This window comes from Clavelina lepadiformis, chromosome 5, assembly GCF_947623445.1.
Source record: "Clavelina lepadiformis chromosome 5, kaClaLepa1.1, whole genome shotgun sequence".
Lineage (NCBI taxonomy): Eukaryota > Metazoa > Chordata > Ascidiacea > Aplousobranchia > Clavelinidae > Clavelina > Clavelina lepadiformis.
Genome location: NC_135244.1, coordinates 15,525,620 through 15,548,406, shown reverse-complemented (window position 1 = coordinate 15,548,406; position 22,787 = coordinate 15,525,620). Strand labels below are relative to the sequence as shown.

The 22,787-nt window shown below is 36.7% G+C and overlaps 1 protein-coding gene across 1 annotated transcript; it reads right to left on the bottom strand.

Annotated features, from left to right (window-relative positions):
- Positions 1-275: 275 nt before the first annotated feature.
- Positions 276-20,005, bottom strand: LOC143459569 (uncharacterized). Its single transcript, XM_076956783.1, has 19 exons — positions 19,532-20,005; positions 15,844-15,994; positions 15,486-15,656; positions 14,612-14,758; positions 13,690-14,520; positions 13,418-13,577; positions 13,127-13,197; positions 12,877-13,045; positions 11,652-11,729; positions 11,332-11,386; positions 10,330-10,410; positions 10,158-10,215; positions 9,627-9,770; positions 9,392-9,512; positions 4,694-4,858; positions 3,358-3,495; positions 1,583-1,720; positions 582-678; positions 276-499 (listed from the first exon to the last, which is right to left on the bottom strand). The coding sequence occupies exons 1-19, from the start codon at positions 19,750-19,752 to the stop codon at positions 460-462; spliced, it is 3,036 nt and encodes a 1,011-aa protein (XP_076812898.1). The 5' UTR covers positions 19,753-20,005; the 3' UTR covers positions 276-459.
- Positions 20,006-22,787: the final 2,782 nt, after the last annotated feature.

Sequence of the window (22,787 nt, the reverse complement as noted above, 5' to 3'; positions counted from 1 at the left end):
CTCTCTGTTGGTGTTGTATTGTATGCACGTGTAAAATGTTTAGCCCACCACTGAGTTCGAAATTTTTGCAATTTTGTCAAAGCGGTTTCGTCCCCAATTTGGCCAAATAAGAACAGCTTGACAAGTAAAGTAAAAACTGGTGAGAGATTGTTTGGTACGTATTGCGTATGCTGTTAATCCGGGATTACAATTCTTTTGCTGCAAATAAAAGCGTTGGTAGCTTGGACATGTCGATATGCAAAATACATGCACCACTTACAGTACTAAGCAACAAGAATGAGACAATGGCTTTATGTACAATTACAAAAAGCAAATACACGAACTCAATAACTACAGTGTATAAACAGAAGTTACATAGGCTAAGCCATAAATAATTCGTGTTATGTGCCAGCCACTAGTGTAGAAATAGGCTCTTTTCACGGATAGGCTAAGCATTGGTGAAGCTGTGATAAAATCTTCTTACACATATTCGGTTTTCGTCGAGGGCTTTTCTGGTTTGCTGAAAGCATATTATAAAACTTATACCCGGCCAGCTCTCTTCAGGTGCATCAAAACTAATTTTGCTTTATTATTTAGCCTACCTGGTAGCTGGCTGGTAGGTGTAAGGTTTGTAGGTATCCTTGTCTTCCTTGATTCCCCGGCAGGATCCACAAGTAAGTATGAGCCCAGCGATTAGTGCTAATGAATAAATTCGTTATTAATTCAAGTGCGTAAACCAAAAACTGAAACAAAGGTTAAATATTACACGGTAGAAGGGTGCTATTTGCCATAGCACTTTTCCCAATGGCTTAGTTTTTAAAAAGAACATATTGTAGATACAAAACTTCCTTGACTGAAAAAAGATGTTGCTAATCAAACATATGGAACTAAGCTATTTACATCTACAATATGGTCAATCTATAACGGAATTTTAGATGATTACTGAAGATGAAATTCAGACAAAAACAGAGACTAACAAGCATCAATATTTACAGGCAACCAACAATGTATGCTTTCGTTCGAACAAGTTTGGGCGTAAGTCGTAAAGTTACAACCAGCCCTCGGGCCTATAGCCAGTGATGGAATGAACAAATCACAACAAGGGTTTCTTAGGCCTAATTCTTTCTCATGGCTACCGAAAAGTTCCGGTAGTGAAACCGATAGGGTTAAATCAAAAATAGAAAACAATATAGTTGAAAACTATAGTATAGATTATACAGTAGGCCTAATTATAAGTAATTATGTTATACTTATAGTCTACATACTTACTAATTACAAAATACTACCGTGGTAATTTGTTACTACTTTGAGCATTACTATATTATAAAATGTTTGTTTCAGACTCCCAAAAACATTTTTTCAGTTAATATTAGTACCAACTGGTTAAATTTTTTAAAAATGTCGCTCCAAACCTTGGTTCCTTTCATGTCATTATAACACTGCCTTGCATGCAATACCACAAAACCGTATTTTAAATGAAAGCGTCAAACCTAACAAACAAGATATTTACACACTAGCGTGTTAACGACAAATCGTTAAAAGCGGTTTCGAAATCAAACCAAAAACGTAATAGGAAGTGAAGTTTTGGACATATGATACTTACTTAGCGATGCGCATATCCAACCGATATACAAACAAGAGCCATATTCATATTTGAAAGAATTCTGTTTCTGCAGTGGATCACTAAATTGCTGTTGCACCTGGATTCCGAACCACACTGTAGCGGTCATAGTACACGCTCCTATAAAATTATTTTCTTCATTTCACCCCGGACTTTGTTCGGCTTCGACTCGACGAACTTATATTGTACTGTTTTGCACTTTATTCGTAAAATGATATTTGTGAGAATTACTGAGGAAAACCCAAAGCACAGCATTTATGTGAAAGCCAAGCAATTGTGACGGCTGCAAAATCGAAATCAAAGCAAAGCAAACTTGTTAAATCTGCTGGATATTCCTCAAACTTTAAGCACAGCGCACGCAAGCGATGACAAAAGTAGCAAAACTCAAACATAGGTGTATGTACAATAAAACAACAAACCCTTAAGAACTTATGAATCTCAAAATGTCTGACTTCAGTTTTTCCTTTTTTAATCCTGAAAATAATTTTTTTGTTACCAAATATTGCAACCTGATTGGCGTGTGCAGCTAGTTTGGTTTTTGAAACATAACGTAAATATGTAACATACACAATTTCAAAGTGCATCAAAACCAGGTTGTCGAACGACATGAAAACCGTTCATGTCCGGTTTAGGTTTTACAAAATTGATTTTTACGCGTGTCGCACAAGTTTAGCATTCTCCCTGTGTTGGCTTCTTTCTGGGTTCGGGTTAAAAATATTACGTATTTTTTTATTCTCCCTGGGAACAAATGAAAAATTTCAGCTTAATATAACTCCATTCTTTTCAGCGTATAACTTATATTTATAGTATAGCACTACTTTAGCTCGAGGAATAATGGAAGAACCATGTTGCTTATAGTTTAAAACTTTTCATTTAAAACTCATTGCTGATGCGGATCAAAAGCAACTTTTCAACTAACAGCGCTGATCAACATTGGTCACTTCCAAAATAGGTTCAATTTCACTTCGAGACATTACTTACTTTAATTTAAATGCTTCAAGTTCAGTCTGGGCTTAGCGAATTTAAACATATTATGTTCTGGTTCCGGTTATAGTTTTATCGGAAACATCTGCTGAAACCGGGCAGATGTCAGGTTTAGTTCGGATGAAACAGTCAAATGCAAAAGTGGGCAAACTTGTTCATGAAAGAGTCACTTGCGGAAAACTACAAACACCAGCAAACCGCAAAGTCAGTAGTGTCAACACAAATACGGTAAACAATGCATGGATAATGAATATTAATGGATATTACTATTCAGCTAGAAGAGCCACAAAAAACATATCGGCGAGCCGCAGTTTGTCCACCTTTGGTCTAATCAATAAACACATCGCAACACCAAGCGCTGAATTTAAACCTAGGGTACCGAGGAAACAAAATCAAGACAACCAACAAACAAGAAGGTAACAAGATCAGGCTAAAACGATTGCCATGTTTGAACGACCCAGTTGCTGTGAGCAACAATGTCTCACCTGCCCCACTTCACTAGAATTGTATCAGTAATCGAAATTGTGCAAGTGTGCATGCACTTATCGTCAGGCGTTAATACAGTACTTTTGTATTAGCCTCATTGTGGAAATGAAAGTGACTTACTTTATCAGTCAAAATCACTTTACTGTAATTTAATGGCTGAAAACCATTTTTTTTAAATCTAAAGTCCAGAATTCAAGTATTTTCAATCTTGGCAAAACGAAACAATTTCACGTTTATCTTGTGTTAAAAACGTATCAAATTAAACATAGATGTTAATATACACTTACCAAGCAGCATGGCTATCCAGCCTACGTAGAGGCATGCACCATATTCGTACTTGAACTCGTTATTGGCGTAGAATGCGTTATAGAATTGAGTAGTGACCTTGGCAGCCCACCAGGATACAGCACCACCACAGCACACTCCTATTGTGATTTCAAATACACTCATGCAAACAAACGTGAAAGAAAACACAGCAAACAAAACAGCATTGCAAAACCGCTCTGGCAAATTCGCTTATGCAGTTATACCTTAGAACCTAAACGCTCCTAAACTCAAACAACTTGCAATTCGGTCGATATTTTCGGAAAAGTGTTGCGCCAAAAGAAGAGTATTTCTTAAAATTTGATTGTAATCAATGACTAAACGTATACACCAAGCGCTTTTGACAAGTATGTTTTCGTTGAAAACCAATTTACGAGAATAGCCTTTAGCACTATCTCCCTTTCATTTTCTTGTCTTTCTAACGCTGTATTGGTAAATTGCATACGTTGGTAACGTTGTACATATACATTCAAGTTCTATTCCGATTGCCAGAAATGTGAATTTTGGTGAAATGACAATTAATAGAGTTAAAAGAATGTAAGGCGAACATGTTTTGCCCAGTTTTACTCATAATATACTTGCGGTTTTGCAATGCTTTTCAGTGCAAGAGTAACAAATCAAATGCGAAAAACACACTTGGGCACTGCAAACATTTTGTGACAACTTTTCGAGGCACAAGCAGCTTGGATGCTCAAAATGGTAAACCAGTGAACCATGCGTGCAGACCACTGTTTCACAAGTGCGATTTTCTAACCGGCTAGGAGAAACAAAACTCCCGAAACTATCCCAATGATGGATTTATTCTTGGATTCACTGTCGACCATGGTGGTACATCTTAGGCTTACCATGCCGATTATCAGACCAAGTAGGGATGTCACTACAGCTATCACCATAAGAGCACGTTGGGCTTGCAGGTCGGCTGGATAAAGTTGAAATATACACTTAAAATGCGCAAAGTCACAGTGTGGTTGCAGGAAGTTGCTATATCGGGCCACGTTTGTGATTCTGCCTGAATTTGTTTTGAACCAAACGATCACCTCAAAGCAACTTACTGGAACCGAACTTAATTAATGGCAATGATTCAAGTGAATGCAACAAAACAATTGGTAATGTTCATGATATTTTTGAATTAACTAATTAATTAGCTCCGCTAAAACGGCATTCCGTTCAATGAAATAAATCACTTTTACTTGCAACCAGTTTTACCGGTTACTTGATTTAATTGCCATTAATGTCAATGACGTCATCGAAGCAAATACGAAATTCTTCGATGACGTCTCAAGTCTTCACATAACTAACCGGCCAATACGAAGAGGACACCGGCCACGAGGGCGGTCATATTCTTTGCCTTAGTATTTGGCTCTACCATTGTAGTACAGTCTAAAGCGAGGAGGGCAACAAGCACGCCAATGAAGGAAAAACCAGTTGCAATGCACATCAGCGCTCTGCATGCTTGAATGTCGGCTGAGGAAAAACAATGTTAAAGATAAATTGCAAACGTTTGCAGAACTCGCCTCGTGTATTCGGTATCACTTCGTGAATATTGTTAAGTAATGTCGAATTTTTATATTTCCTTGAACTTAATATTTCTGTTTTTATTAACAGAACGTTATTGCTGTTAATGAAAAGAAGTTCAAAGAAATTAACCTTATCTTAGCAATTTGTTTCCTTGAAAGTAGTAAGAAAACAAGGAATATTGCAGAAGTAAGGAAGTTTACAGAAAGTGTACAGAAAAATGAAAGCAAGGCACTGCACTTGCCAGTGTTCAAGCTCTGTTTTACGTTATCTTTAAAACAGAATTTCAGAGATTTAATTTTATGTTATAATCTGCACCTTCGTACCTCCCAAGCCAAGGATGCTCGTATCGTAATTATCGCACTGAAACGTGCCCTGTATAAGGGTACTACAACGCCACCATATGCCAACAAATACATGCGTATTTCGGAGGAAATTTTCCGAACTTTGCTGAGAGCTTCTTGACCATTCCGGAAATCCGGTGATAAACAAAATCCCAAAAAAAGCTAAACCGCCGATGATGAAAGCAACCAAACTCAATTTATTACTCATGTTGATTGGAATTTTGAACTGGCTAGGTTTTTGGAGCTTTGCTAAGAGCCGCAAAACTGCTTCAATCTTCAAAAATCAATTGTATTTTTATGGCTAAACAAAGACACTAAAATTGTATTTCAAGAAATATAAAAATACTCTTCAACAGATCAACAAAATACTTACAACTAAACTTTTACAAAAAGTGGAATAACTACAACTGTGGTATTGATTACCATCATAACGTTATCGACACAGTTTTTAAGCTTACATTGGCCTAGACCTCTCTATCTATTTCGCCTATACTCTGCGTAACAACAACCTCCTCGAAAAAGTCTTCTACAGTAGAGTAAACAGCTAATAGGAATGGAAGTTAAACATTGTGTGAAGTTGTAAAATGTAGAACAAATGTCCAACTATATGGTGATTAATTTCTACCTGGGCGGTGAACGTTTTATATTTGACTTATATAATTTCTGAGGTTGGTTTGTCCAGCAACAGATACTGTATTAAGTTGCCTATTGAACACCTCTGACTACTTGTTGATTACGAAAGCAGTAAAACAAAGTGTAGATTCAATTCATCTTTCCCAACACTGAGTTCTTTCAATACATAAACTTGAGATATAATTAATTAAATAATTCTGGCTGATCACATCACAACTTGTTTCTATACCTCATTGGCTTACCTGCTAACACCTGTTCCTAAATTAACTGAATTTAATTTATTTTTTCTTCTATGTTTCTGGTTAGCATGTAAACAGCATATTTGTCGCAAGCAGTCGTGCGTCATCGTAGTGTGAGGTTGTCAACAGCATAGTGGTTGTATACAGTGGGTTTACAAGTTAACCCGAACTCGTAAACTCATGTTTACACGTACTTCAAGTTCCACTGGTACATTTATGCCAGACAAATTAAAGATAATAAGTCAGCATCACCACAAGAAACACGATAGCCCACGATCAATAAAGCAAGTAAAAGAAAATATATGAGAATCGCGTGGGACCAAATTAGGAAAGCATGTACGAAACAACCTTTACAATGTTTTTTTTTTGGTTTGCCGAAAACATGGATGATTTGCATTCACCAGATGGTGTACCTAGTTGCCCTTTAGATATCTGTTTTTGGACAACAAACGGATTTTGCGATCGGAAAACTGTTGTTGTCCTCTTCTGGAGACGGGTGTCAACGTTTTCATTTCGAATGCCAGAAATACTTTCAATTAAAACTTGACCAAAACGTACCACCGCCATATCTCATGGCATCATTTAAACAAAAGGAACCAGTAGTAGCACGTGCTAGTAAAAATACTTTTAAATTACAATCGAATGTGTGCGGTGGTTTTAAAGTCTCAACTGTAAAGTTTATGGGCGGTCAAAATTGTGAAAGAATGACAGAGAACACATATTCTCATTTATTTCAATAATGTATTTAAACATGTCCCAGGAATGTTGAACAGTTACAAGGTAACAAATTCTGGCGCCAACGTGTAGTTAAACTTTAAGCTTCGTTAATATGAATTGGGAGCAAATATTTGCTAGCGCCCACGAGAGTTTACTTCAAACAGACCCGGATGGCTAATAAATAACTTTAACGCTTATCATTTCATCCACTACCACCATATATGAGATTATATAAATATGGGTTTCCTTTCTTATCGGTAACAGTTTGACGTGTTTATGGCGGGTTTTTAATTAATTTTGTCATTTTCTAAACTTGTTGTTTCGGAGATTCATATTTTCAGGCGAAAATAAGTGTTTTACTGTAAAATACTCATCTGTAACTTTTCGTGTCACAAGTAATGCAACATTAAAACGTAAACGTTGCAACATTTTACAATTTATTTCGGTTAACATTTTTAGCATTTCCACCTATAAGTACAATTAAAATTACTACTGTGGTTAAATTACAAGCTTTCTTTTACCTAAGCGCCATCTACTGGTCGCATTCAAGTCTTACAATTTTCCAGTGCGATGAGCCGGTTAGTTATTTTGTATATATGAAATAGAAAATATTAAGACATGTTCCCAATGCGTAATGGGTTTACTTCATACTTACAGTTAGAATATATGGAAGATTTTCCGTAATTGTCGCAGACAATGATTCCCCACTTTGGAGAGAAGCAACGCCACCAGATCCCGTCAAAGTTGGCAAGTCGGCCAACTAGCGGATTTGACATTTGCCAACTACTATGCTTCCAATCAGGAAAAACGCAGATAAAGATATACATAAAGTGAGTCAGAACTTGAATTGTAAAACAAAACAAGAAACCCGCACCAGCTTTGTCTGACATTACTTTGTTCTATATATTTCCAATTTGTATCGAAATCTAGGATTTAGACATAAATTTATACACTTTCAGTGACATTGCAAAAATAATTTATAACCCCACACAAATTCCAGTTTTATGTCTAATATAATATGCATTTTTCAACAGACGTGAACCTGAACCTGAACCTCACGTGCTTGAACATCTTTGTTTTACTCTCACTGCCTTCATTTACACAACATTTTTTTTTAAATATTCTATTGGAAGAGTAAATTGATTCTAACTAAGCTTTGGTAAGATTGCTTTTTATACTGAACTGAAATGTATGTTAATATTTAGAAGAGTAATGACATAACACTGATACAACCAACAATGTCCTGATAAGAAGTTGGACGAGATTCTGTCATACCAAACGACTTAAAACAGACGTAACGACCGACATAGATGAAGAAAGATCAAACCGAAATGTAATAAAACGTTCCTTGGTGATTAAACACTCCTCTGTTGCCATGCAACGCAAACGGAGAAATAACGCTGAACTAAAAAGGAAATCAAGATATAATTAAATATTAAGGCTGTAGGCAAGCTATTGTTGGTCTTAAGTAAAAAAGAATATTCTTTTTAAATTTTTGCCTTATGTACTGTGTATATGATCCGTGGGTGTTAAACTTTTTAGGTGGAGGCTCCACCCATTTTGTGTTCGTTTGAAATTCTATACATATCAAACCAAAAATGCTTGTTGGACAAACATGGGTGTGTCGGAAAAATACTTTCCTGGGGTACTATAATGTAACAAGAGAATTCAGTTGTGTGTTATTGTTTAGTCGATAGCAACAGGGTCTTACTGTAGTATCAGCCAGTGTCCTCTTTGAAAAACCACCCCAATCATACTCACCCGATTGTTGTATGCTGGGTTTTCCATAGTTGTCGCATTTGAAAGAGCCTTGTTTGGGGCTTATGCAACGAAAAAATAATCCATTGAACCTCTTAACTCGGCCCATAAGATTTTCTTCGAGTTGCCACGCACTGTGCTCCCAGTCCGGAAAACACAACATCCAAAACATTATGTAAAACATAATCCACATCAGCGCGACGCAACCAACTGCTGCGCCTCGACCGCCGTGCTTTGAATTTTCTTCTTGGCTAAGCATTTTACTCGGACATTTATTACAAACTTAACACAAAACCTCGCATTTCAAACAAAAGCAAATTTATTTTAATCCCGGATAAGACTGTAGCAACAAGAAAAACTATAACGTGATGTGATAAAGACTTATATAACCTGTTGGCTCTAACAAGCTCTGCACGAATCTGGCCTGACACAAATATATAGGTATAACCTATAACGTCATAAACAATAGGCAACTCTAACTGTTGCTTCGCGTGAACTCTCTCGGACTCCCTGACGGAAAATGTGAGTGATAGCTGGAGATAAATAAAAGAAAAGGGATAATCAAGGTAAATATCAGATTGTCATTTCCAATTCAAAGAAGGTTGCTGCCCGGAAACAGAAAAGAGGATTTGTAAACACAGATGCAAACCAATGCGTCAAATCATTTCTTGACCGTCACTTCACGTAAATACTAACAACGAGATACCGAATTTGTAAATAAAAACTTAGAATAAAGTGTTTAAACTAATTTTCATTAGTGAAATAAACAATACTTTATGATTATATCATACAGTCCATAAATATGGTCGGCTTTCCGTAGTTGTTGCATGAGAAGCCACCGGTTTTGAGAGACATACATTTCCACCAGACTCCGTTAAAGGTCGGTATACGTCCATAGAGGCCATCGGAGGTCTACAAACACAAAAATCAAAGCATTCATACGCAGTGCAGTATACAAATTTTGTTTACAGGCATGTAAAGTTATCCCAGAGTTAAAACTATAGATTATAGAAGGTCTTGGTATACCTGCCAATTACTAACACTCCAATAAGGCACCGTGCATACCACCAGAATACAATAGTGAGCAAGAAAACCCATGGCAAACGCTGCAGTTCGAACGGAATTAGACACTGCCATAACGTTTCTTACTAATACGGTTGTTGGAAAAGTCTAGGAAACTTGAAGAAAACAAAAACAAGCCTATATTTTCTAACACTAAACTTAAATGCAATAATCGACAAATTCTTTTTTTATAGATTCAATAGTCTGTTTATAGTTCATAGTTTATAATAGTTTCTTAGTTTTCTAAACTGTGTGCAAACAAACACAAACAAGTGATCAGATTAAAACCAAAAATAAAATTCTCAACTATATACTATCTCTTTCTTCATAATCACCTGTATAATTTGATTACTGAACCGAGTTGAAACGTTAAAGTATTTTAGAAGTTTTGCAAGTTAGCATATTACAAAATCTTTATTTATAGCAGTTGACATGCAACTCTATCTATACACAAACAAATTTACAAAGTTACAATTTACAAACAAGTTACTTAACATGATGTTCTACATTCAAATAGAGCAACAGCGCTATAACCTTAGGCAAATACGGTGCACTTGTAAGTGATGGTAATTTACCAGAATATTAATGACATTTGAGAAGGTTACAATTCCGTAAACAGCGGAACATTTTGGTACATTTGCAATACTGCATACACTAATGTTATTACTGCCACGAATTGAAAGATATAGGAATAGAAAGTGCTAATTCCACGGTGGTAATTCTTTCAAAGTCAGTTTCTAGCCCAATACTGGACGATCAACCTTCAACTAAATGCATAAAAAGTAACATGTACACATTGAAAGTTTTACACCGTTGTATTCTATACGTAACTGTAAAATAACTTTAGGTCAGGATTTATATCGAAGTTATTACCTTTTCTTTTAGTTTATTACTTCTGTAATTTATTTTATGCAGCTTTGGCGAAATTTACTTTACCGCTCTCATGTCATACACATTAGTGATCCTATACAAAAGAGCCCGCTACGAGGTGTAACATGTTTGCAATCTTGAGTCTGTCTAATCTAATGCGTCAAAGGTGAAACAACCTGTTTGTGCATTCATAGGCATGTTTGTTTTAGATAAAGCCGTTGTGATTTTGACTTTTTGTAACTATGACACGTATACCTTGTCATTGGGAAATGTTATAATTCATCACCCTTGTTACCCTGTATAAAAGATTAATGACTGGTGGCGGTGAAATAAATATCAATAACTGTCATTAGACATTGCATATTTCCCACAAGTTTGACGTAAGTACGGGCAGGCAGCATTTACTTTAATCTAATCAAAACGTACAACAACATTTATAAAAAAATTTAATGCTTCTCTTCGTTCATGGCGACTGTTCTACATGTTTAAATTTCTAACGCTACCTAAACAAACTATACCTGTTGTAGCATTAATAATTGAAGACATTGTACCTTGTACTAGGGACTGTCGGTAAGCATATTATATAGTAGCACAAGCCATAATTAAGCAAGCCAAAGTAAAAAGAAATGTTAATGTTAGTTGAATAATTGTACTGAAAAGGGGCGAAACACAGGAAAACCTCTGGCAAATATTTTTATATTAATTCAAGATTTAATTTACGTTTAAAGTAGATTATTTGATTTGTTCAGTTTTCAATTTATATCAATTGCAAACCCGTTTTCGTCTACAGTACATTTACGTGGAATGCTCGTTATTTGCGATGGATATCCTTGAAATGTGCATTCCCGCAAAAGCTTAATTTAAAACAATAACGTCTAACAATATATCTGTTCCTATATATGCACCGAAAACTGTTTAATCTATAAACACATGTTGCCCAAACTCATTCGTCCATATTAGATTTATTTACAAGCATAGACGAAGAATTGTAGATAGATCATATAGATAGCATGATTTTGTATTTACAATGAAAGCACACGCACACACTCAGACAAGCACAACACACTTCAGTAACTTATTTACAGATGTTAAAACGGTGATTATACTTAGATTATTTACATAGATTTCGACAACCCAGCACAGCAAGGCTGCTTAGCAAAGGGCAATCAAGGAACTTAATGAACGGGCTCAAGTTTTCTTAATGGAGAAACATACAAATAAATACGGTATACAACTTTTTAAACGAGGACGAATTATAGCGTCATTGCATGATAAACAATACGGTTTCATAGCATTTTAAAAGTAATTTTGAAAAAATTAGCTAAAGTTTTAAAGCTTTTTCGAAGAGTGGGCCATACCTCTAGAAATAAAAAGTCAGCAAGTATATATATACTTGTTTTACATGCTTCACAAAATATGACATAATTATTTTGGTGCAAATTTGTGCAGTCTATTTTATGTTATAGTTTCACATTAAGAATACAAATATGTGACAACACTAAGCGAAACGTCATTTTACGCAATACTTAGAAAGGTTTAATTACAGTACGCGCAACGACAATAATTTCGAAACGACTTGTGTACAACACGATGCTGAAAGTCAGCAAACGACAAAGAGCTCATTGATAGCGATAGAAGGGTGTGCGAGAGAATGACCGAAATTGTCTGACACGGTAAAACTAAACATTGGCACTTAATTGTAAGCTATTTGCTAAACAGATTTGTTAACAAAAGGATGCTTGCAATTAAGAAATTCATAGAGCTAATTATATAGATAATGAAAACTTATCAAAGAGTCATTCATCATCAAAAACGACAGAAAAGCTTCTTGACTAAATCTTTACACAAAAAGGTTTTCGATTTGAAAATTTAAAATATCGTTATTAAAATATATTAAAGTATAAAATAAATTTCTTGTGGACTGATTTCAAAGATTGTGAGCATAGCAATGAGAGAATAAAAAGATCAACGAAGTAAAAATGGAGTAATATAACAAATATATAAATATACAAAGGTATTATATATTGGAGTCTATACTGTCATACTGACAAAAAGTTTGCTTGAAAAAGTTACTATCGCAAAATGCAAATAGGCTCAACTCAACAAATAAGATTAAAGTTACAAGAATGCTTCTGCAGCGAAATCGCTAGTCATTTACCAATAAGAGCTGCAAGAAATTGCAAGTCATTTGTATAAAAGCTGGCGCAAAACTTTACAAACCAAACATCTAATTTAGGATGAAGCAACCCGGTTATCCATAGGTGTAATTTTTCAAAACTATCAGAATTTCATTCTTAATTACTAAAAAGTCTAAACAATTTTGCAAAAATGATTTTATAAGAACGCTTTTTGTTAAGATCACGGTTGTTATCATTGTTGTTAGCAAGCTCTTCAGTGGATGAAGAACTATCTTCAGATGCAGACAATTTATAACTTTCAAATGGGCAAAACCGCTCATTCAAATTTTGTTTTGAAAATCTGTGACTTGGATACGTGTTGAAGAATGGAAACAGCTGCAAAACAACGCTCAGATGAGAATTGGCGAATTAATAAAAAGCATTAAACACAACAATAAAATTTTGACAAAAGACAACATTGTTCTCTAAGAAGCGCAACCCATTGTGGCTGTAATATATACAGAGGCATCTTTCCTGCATTCTACAGCCTGTATTATAAAGCAAGCGTAGAAGAGCTATCGCAAGACACACGTTTCCGTTTTAAGACGAACATAGCAAGGGGTAATTTACGAAAAGCGTTAACTCCGCAAACTGACTGCATGCTGCAGTGTTTTGCAAGCAAACTAGTTTCAGCTAAAATATTTTCTTCCTATGTATTTTAAAATGTTTGGCATATAAGCAAATAAAAAGTTCGCCTTCAGCACCTACGGATGAAACCATTTAGATACAAAGCCAAAGGTGGATGCACGCGCTCAACGGGCATAAAAAGCGAAATCAGTCCATAAACAATGATGTTTTGTTGAAAGAAAAGCCAGCACACAACAATAATAGTAACATAAATACAAACATATTTTACGTATATTATAAACTGAAAAATAGCTGCAAGGCTTAGATTTTAGGTCTTTTAAGGAATTTGCAATAAACGATAAACGTAAAAGCAATTTTTTGAATGCTGCTGCATTTTTATAACTGCATTGTCACTTTACTTCAGTAGGTTTCGGTCCATTTGCGGAAACAACCGATTTTACCTTCTCTTTGTTATTTTCGTTGGGTTTCTTGGGTACTTTTTCTTCCTTGCTTGTTTTTCCTGATAAAACGCTTGGTTTGGCTGCATCTTTTGGCACGTCCTTAGCCTTGGCTTGTGGCTGGGCTGTGATAATCAACATTTCGTTGGGAGAGCAGACAGAATTAATTTGTGTCACAGGTTTCACATCACTATGGAAAACATGCTGATTTGGTGGAGGAACAAAGGAATACAAATTTGGCGGATGCATCGGAAGTGCTCCGTTAACAATGTGCGAAGGAGTTGGGTGAAAAATATAAGGACAGCTCGGCGGATGCGGTGGTCCGCTTGGCACAAACTGATTCGAGGCGGCGGAAAGAGAGGTTGACTTTGGTGGGCCACTTATGACAGTGTAAGTAAGAATTGGTTGTACACCGGACGTTAGGGTAACGGGAGCAGTAATCACTCCGTTATTGGATGCTGGTATGACCATTGCCGATGGCTTGTTTGAGTTGTTAACTGCTAGAGGCGCCACAACAAACGTCGAAGTCACGCTTGCTGCTGTAGATGCGTCACAACGAGGTGGTCCAGCGTTGTTTTCATTCTGCACTACTGACACAGGCGATGCTCCTGAACGAGGTGGATCAATAACTACATGCAGCGGAGAAGATTCACTGCTAGAAGGACTTTTCCCATTTTGAACCGAAATGCTTGAAGCTGAAGCCTCACGGGGAACAGGAGGCGCCGGAATCGAAAGTGGTGCATGAACTAGGCCACTAGCTGTTATAATTGGCTTTATGGGTCTAGCCTGAAACCAGACAACCAAAATTAAAAACTGGAAACTTATACAAAGTAATATTATCAAACAATTCAAGCTTCTATATCAGCAATCTCTCTACCTGGTCGCATTCTCCATCTCTACAAGCTTGGCACAAATCAGAATTATGTTGGTTTCTCGGTCTTCCGGGTCTTCGGTCGATACGAATCGGAGGTTGATGAAATCCATAATAAATCTGCCCAACTTTGTTGTACACATTACACATCACCTACACAAGTATATATTGTATTTTCTTGGATAGGTCACTTGGAAAATTTTTATCGTTATTAAACTCCAGATATCTATCTCACAAACGGCTTTAATCGTCGCATTTTAAGGTTAAAATAGAACTATGGTAATGCGCGGATTGGATCATGACAACGCCCTAAATATCCATTTGAGCTACGAATGATGGACGATATCCGTGATTGGCCACGCATTACGTGTTTCCCTATTTGCTGGAAAAAAATCATCTGTCTCGCATTCCAAATTTTACAAAACAAGAAAATGATGCAAACCATTGGCTGATCAGGCCGACAAGTATACTTAAAACTAAAAAGACAACGATCTCTGCTGCCTAATAGCGACACCTTTAACGCACTGTTGAAATGTATGGGAACGGCGCCAGTGCGCACAGTGACGTTTCCCACGTTTATATACTGTAAAGAAGTTTTATATATATAATAGTTAAAATATTCAAACGCAGAATTTGGGTGTCCACTTAAGCAAATGCATTAACTTAAAAACATTGGGTGTTTACGGGGTTGGCTAAGCGTTGAGTCATACAGGGCCACGAAACGTGTTCACAGTCACTTCCGTAGTTAGGTCATTCTCTCAGATACGTTTTTTCTATCTAAATTGCAACAAACCTATTTTCTTTGCTGCAACAACGTCTGATGCAATACCGTCTGAACAAACGAAGGCTTTAACTGCCTGGTAGCCTAATTAGTAATTACCTTCGACACCTCTTCCGGGTACCACATGACGTATTCAAACTTTCCAGAGTTGCACTTCTTGCATTGCTGACCGTACAACTTGAATTGAACAAAACCAGCATTATTTTCATAATCCAAGTAGAACCAAAACGTGACTCTTCCTTTCATGGAAGTCCAGCCATTTCCACAATCCTGCATGGATGCCATACAAGTTAATCAGCACAAACGTTATAATGACTTATTTCACGTTTGCATTATATACATGAAAAAGGGACTGAATCACAATTGTAGATACAGTTTCATTTCTGAATTTATCTTATGTATAATTAACTCGGATAATTACCATGAAAATAATTCACAATTAGAGTGAGCCACCAACCTGACAGCAAAATCGTACTTTGGCGCTGTCCCTATGGAACTTCCATTTGTTTTGAGGCGCCTGGTTTGTGATGGTAAGATACCAAACGTGAGGTGGGTAGAAATTGCTAAAGAGACGACTAAACTCACCATGCCAAACGACTTCCATTCCACTAAGAAAGAATAAACTTTTTGTCTTAAATTTACGATAAATCATTTGCAACAAATAAAGTGAAGCAGGTGAAACATGAACCAATCTATTAACTACAAGTATCAACTCAAACTGACAGATTGCACAACATGCACAACAACAACAACAACATGGTTTCCAGCAAAGGAAATAAGAAATGAAGAAGTGAAGAAGGGAAGAAGTGAAGAAGGGAAGTGCGGAGAACTAACGTCAAAAAGTATAAGTGAAGAATGGCCACGCATCTCACATATGCAGACCGAGTGAAGCGACAATGGCACAACGATATCGCGGCTGAGTACAGCAACCATCGAGAAGTGACGATCCAGTTAGCAAACGACAGTAAAAGGGAAGACATCTACAAACTGATAAAAGAAACCCAAATACCGTTTAGCTACATTGAAGGGATCATCCAAAAACCAGGAAACGTGGTAAATATAACGATAGAAAGCAAGAAAAATGCAATACGCTTTGCAGATATATCTCGGAAGCTACCAGAAGTGAAATACGCCACAGCTCATGGAGACGACAGAACAGATCTCACCATCAGATGGGTGCCAATCGATTACCCGCAACGACATCTGGACAAAATCCTTGCGAAATATGAAATCAAAGGCCCAGCTCAGCTGGGAAAGGACAAACACGGAATCAGAGATGGCAGAAGGATTTATAAAGTACACAAACAAATGACGGAACAACTGCAACTCCCCTCATACTTGTACCTGGGAAAGATTCGATGTGCGGTGAGTTACGACGGACAGGTTCAAACATGTTCTTATTGTTCCGAACAGGGCCATAAGTTCAAAGAATGCCCCAAGAGAAAAGATTTATTGGAAATGGTCGAGGAAAAGAGAGCCCACAATGCAGAGATCAGCCGGCCAACAGAGGTGAATCCACCAAAGGAGAGCCCCAGCCACGACCCAAATGAACCAACCCCAGAACAGCAGAAAACACGAGAAAACAAAAGAAACGACATGAACGTGGACGCAACAGAAAACCAGAAGAAACAGGAAACACAACGAAAAGTACATGAGCCGCGACGTGGAGCAAAGGTGACGAGCGCCTGGGATAGGAGCCGAGCAAAATCAAGGACTCCACGGGAAGAGAGCCCGGAGCTCAACCCTAATGCGAACCGAGGGAACAAAAGGAAAGATATCAGCGGGGACTCAACAGAAAACCAACAAGAACAGGAATCACAAAGAAGTAAGATAGGTCATATGGCATATGACTTTGCCGAGTTGCCAATAGACGAACTTACAGATTTCCGATGTGCTTGCAAAAATTATGTACAAGTCAGGAGAAGCAACGACCCAGAGAAAGAAGCACCACAACTTGAACAACCGGTGTACTGCGAGGAATGTAATGGAGCTTTAATACGATGCAACTGTACCGACTTTTCGTTCCATTTCGTAAACAATAGATACGATCAATGTTATTTTAAATGCTGTGACATGAAATATAAACCGAACCCTAGCGAACTCAATCACACAATTTTCTGATCTAAACTGTGTTTTTTCTATTTCCGATAGAAACCTGTGTTTCCCTTTTTTTCTACGAGCATTTTTTTTTTTAAATTTTCATTATTAAGCGTGTCTTAATTGTTTGAGAAACGTTTAATAAACAAAAACATCAACTCAAACTGACAGATTAAGGGCTGTAGCTCTCTCAAGTTGCATTCATAGGTGCAAATAAATAGCTTGAAGATATGGAGATGCTTCATACATATCAGTGTATTTTGAAGAATGGATTTAGTTTATGAATAACAGCGTAGAAAAGAGTTCGTTTTGTCAAGACAGGATACTTTGCCTTTGGGGGTATATAGGAACACACACTAGGTGGGGCGATTTTTGTTACAAGTAATGCACGAAGTAAGACATCCAGACTGGCACAATTCCAAACCATATAATGTTAAAACAGTTGAGGAACTTGATGATCCTTGTGAGAAAACTTCAAAATTTTGCTATTTAATACATGTCATATAAGGATTGGTTGTGCTATCGCTTTGTAGACACGTGGCACAAGTTTACAAATTAATTTGTCGTCCCGGTACGTTTTCCCAATACCAGGAATAGATTATTCACCAATACAGCACGCGCTTGTCGGGTGTCTACAGGCCGTTTCCTCTTGTACATATATCACACCATATCGTGTGCCACGTATATCATTGCCTATATCTAAGCATTTAGAGCGCGCGTGGATGATCTTTCACACGATCTTTTTTTGCAACAGGATGCAGAGCACAATGCAGAAAATAGAGTATATGCCACAGGCCAAAAATTTTAAATATACAAACTGTTCTATAAAAGTGTTTGATGTCCTATTTATTAATAAAAATATGCCCTTGATGGAAGCTCTCCTTATGGACCCAGCACAAAAACTTATACTCAGTTTAAGGTAACTTTGCTTTTTTATCACAAAAGAAAAGAATTGAGCCTTCAGGAGTACTAAACGTTTCTTGCGGAATTGCACTCAGGTGCAATTGTAAACTTACAAAAATTTATTTGAATAATCATTTAACTTTTTTTTAGTAAATAGCAAATGTTAATCCATCGTACAGCATAATAATTACTCCTTAACCAGTAACAATGCACTACTACACAACAAGCAATGCCCGTGAATTCAACTACGCGTGTGTAAAATTCTGTAGGCTTAGTCATCGTGCTAAACATACCCTAACGGTAAACTATACCGTAGGCGTAGTGTATAACGCCCTCCTACCATTAAAGTAATAAATTAAGGGAAGTGCTAATGAATAACAGCGTTAACAAAGTATTAATTACAGTTTTATAGTGTTGCTACGAAAAGTTTCACACAAGCATGAGCACAAAATAAAACCAAACGGAAAGCTTTATTGCGTCAAAAGGTTTTCATTAGCAACTGCGCAATGGTGTATGCATGTTTTAAACCGACATTAAGAAATAAACCCTTCCGGGAAAATAAAGTGCGTTGTAACGTCTGTAAGTGCGATTTCAGCTTGCAGTTGTAGTCAATATAGCCAACCAGAACAAGGAACTAAAACTCTACGGGAAGCAGCCAATTTAAACTAGGATATAAGATTCTCGAGCCCAAGTTTTAATTGCATGCTTAATTCGGTTCCAGGCGTGAGGTTATTTTTTGATTGTTCCTGTTTCACATTTAGACCGGTGGAATAATCCCTTTGATGCAATATCTGTTGCTGATATATGATGCTGTAAAGTTGCCTATGTAACCAAGGTTTAAAGTTTCACTTTATGTTGTTGTGTTATAAAGTTTATTGCCAACTGTTTTCACAGGCAAATATAAAAAAGCATACCTATCAACAATATTAAGGAATTCACGATTTCTATAACAATTTTATCATAAACTTTTATTTAGGATACATGTGAACAAAGTTTCTTATAACTTAATGTCATTTACTAGAGTTAACCTTTTTGTTTGTTTCATACAAAGTATACTTATAAAGAAGAGAACAATAGATTGAAATAAGCCTAACACCAAACTCCAACGTAACTCAACAAGAAAAAAAAAGAAGATGATCACTTACTCGTTATAGCATCCTCCTCCGACTGGCACCACCGGTAATTGCATGGTTGGAACCTGTACATTGGTTAAGGTGTTCACTCCGTTAGCGCTGGTAACGGGTAGGTTAGGATTGCTAAACGCTGCGTTTACTGGCAAAGTTACTGGAGGCAGGTGTCCGGGAACTTGGCCAGGAATTGTTCCAGGATAATTGATAAACTGAGGAATTGCAATCGTTGATGCCATTTCTATGTCTCTTGAGTATACTGGATTTGCAATGGCTTTGTACTTGCTCTAAATCTTCTAAAATTATGTATCAATCTTCTGGTTTCAAAATCCAAATAAAACAGCTAAGATCTTTTTCTTCTACAAAATCTTCGTAAAAACTGATGAAATTAGCAAATGATGAAACTGGTTAAATAAGTGAAAGAAAGATCAGGAACAAAAATGCTTCTACTCTGTAGCTTAGACTCTGAATAATTGTTATAGCAATATGCCCGCCTGTTCTATCTTTTACTACAGCGTGCATTAGCGGAAATGCGTGCAAAAAAGGCAACCCGTTTGCTGCCTGACATACGCCGGTCGCATCTGCATAGGATGTGCTGAGTTTAGGCAAGACAATATATAAATTCATAACGATCGAGTTTTACAGAATATACAACATCCCTAAACCCATTCTAAACCGAGTGAATGTAAAATGCTTCTGCTCATTAAAATGCCCCAAACCGGGAAACAATGCAACATATACAAAGATTATAAGACAAAGCTAATGAATAAGCTATCAGAATGGTGATTTGAATACGATAAAAGCATCCATTGTACAAACTTGGTCAGAGCTGCAAACATTGTAGGCCTATTCGGTCTTCAGTCAAGGGAAATTGGATAATGAAACAAAAGAATGCACTATTAAATCATTAGAATATCATAATATTACTCCTGATATCACTACAAACCACCAACACGGTACACCTTGTGTATCTAATAAGTAGCCTATAAGCAAGCAACTAACTCATCTCATTATAGTTACACTGCATGCGTCTGTTCCCACATAGGTTACACTGGAAGGCAAAAACGCTCCTGTTTGTCTAAGGGCTGACGTCCGAATACAACTCTTCCATAAATGTGAGTAACTTGGGATGGTGTAATTGTTAAACTTTAGTTGCCAACAACATCCAAAAGAGATTACAAATTAAGAAACCTAAAACATGACTTTTCAAATTTGCGATATCCCATGATCAAAAAGTCGGTCCTTTCAAATTCAATAGCAGCAATAGGCAGCTATATTTAATAAACTGAAAAATAACTAATAACGAAACTAAGTTAATTACCTCGTAAATAATCGTCAGTTAGCGAAAGTTCGTAGTCACGCGTATGCTATATTAACGTCAAACGGGTAACACAGGTGTCATGTATGACTTCGGAAATACCTCGAGCGACTTCACGCTACGTAGAAAATGCTCAGGCTACTCGTTTTACTGCGTTGGCAACAGAATCAATCCCGAAGTAGGCTACATTTGTTTCAAAAGCAGTCCGTGCGAAAACGAGAACGAAAATTTATTACAAATAGATTACGGATGTTTCAGCAATTTATTTTAACTTGCAACAAATTTTGGCTGTGGTCCAATGCGTGATCAATTGGCTGGGCTAAAATACTGCTATTAATCTACGCAATGGGCCACGTAATGGTCCGATATAACGCGTTTTGCAATCTGCTAAATGAGATTTGACGAAGATTGCTTCATGGTATCTTACACGTTTCCTTTACATATTACTTAACTGTAATTACGTGATCTTTGTTTGTTAAGTAAAATTAGCAATGCAATTCATATCAAGAACCTAAAGTGCCCTTAGATTGTTGAGTAGACCTACCTGTCTTTGACTCCATGCACATCGTTATAACCGTTTTAAGACAAACTTTTCATCCAATCTGGTAAACTACAAAAAAATCAGAATTACCTGACGTTTTTAGCATTATTCCTTCTCATTTATTGGAATAGCACCGATTGTAGCCTTCGCCCATTGCAAACACTCCGTTACTGTATTTTATTACATTTGGTTTAAGACCTTATTGTGTAAAGAGCTTTGGAGCAGACTATCACAAGTTTGCAAATGTTTCGGCTATTAAGCTATTAATTGAGGGCGTAAAAAGTCCAAACACAAACGTGCAACACATGTGAAATTTGCCCAAACTTAAACTTGCGCCGTTGTTCTCGGACAAAGTAAGCTGGAGAAGGAACTGCGTACAGCGTATATTTAATTATTTACGCCTGTAAATCGCGCTTCGAATTAGCTGGATATGAATGCGTCGAATCCAATTGCAGATAACGGAAACGTTTGAAACAACGGGAACACACGTCGCGCGTGCTGCGGTATTTGGAACTAATACAACGATTATGACAGCTTAAGCTCCTTTTGCTACAATGGTTTGTGACACAGACATCGGAAACTACATTTTAATTCAAAGTAGTATAGATCTTTTACATTTGTGCTTAATAATATCAAGCGTGTAACAATCGTCGAGTGCTGGGTATAAAAAGCAAAGTTTCCATACAAAAGTCTGTAAATTTCTGTAATTCTTTATGTCGCTTCAATTGATAAAAATTAGTTAGCAAGGAGAGAAGCATCCAAAATATCACCTTATAAATAAAGGTCTCATAAAGAAATCAAAAATATGACCTTTAACAGTTAACTGATGAGTTGAAATGTCGATAAGTGAATTGAGACTAATATGGAAAGTGTTTTGTTGAATCCCTCATTAAACATAAAGACCTTCTATACAAATATATATTTTACTGTATCACAATCATGTATTTTTACGCGGTTGAAAGACATTTTTTAAATATTTAACGCGTTACTTTGTCATAAACCAGCGGTGATAGGGTAATGTTGTTGAGAAGTCAGTCGGCAGAAATAACAATTAATCACGTGATCAGCGGTTGCCAGGCGACAAATTTACCACAGCCCCAGTGCGTGTGCGCGAGTACTTCCTCTAATGCACATGCGCCAGGAATCGTCGAGAAACCATCTGTCTTCGTGTTTCAACCCTTCTTACAACGAATGTTGTAACAGTCGCACCTGTTTTAAACTTCACGTCATGCATTAACTGGGAAATTCCACTAATAGACTTAACGTTGTTGTACTTATTTTACAAATGATGTTTCTACATCGTAGTTAACTTCTTGTATTTACATGCTTTACAAAAGCTTATCGTGTTCAACACCATTAAAGTATTTTACCTTTATCAAAATCGAACTGGAACGAAAACTCCTCGTTAATTTTAT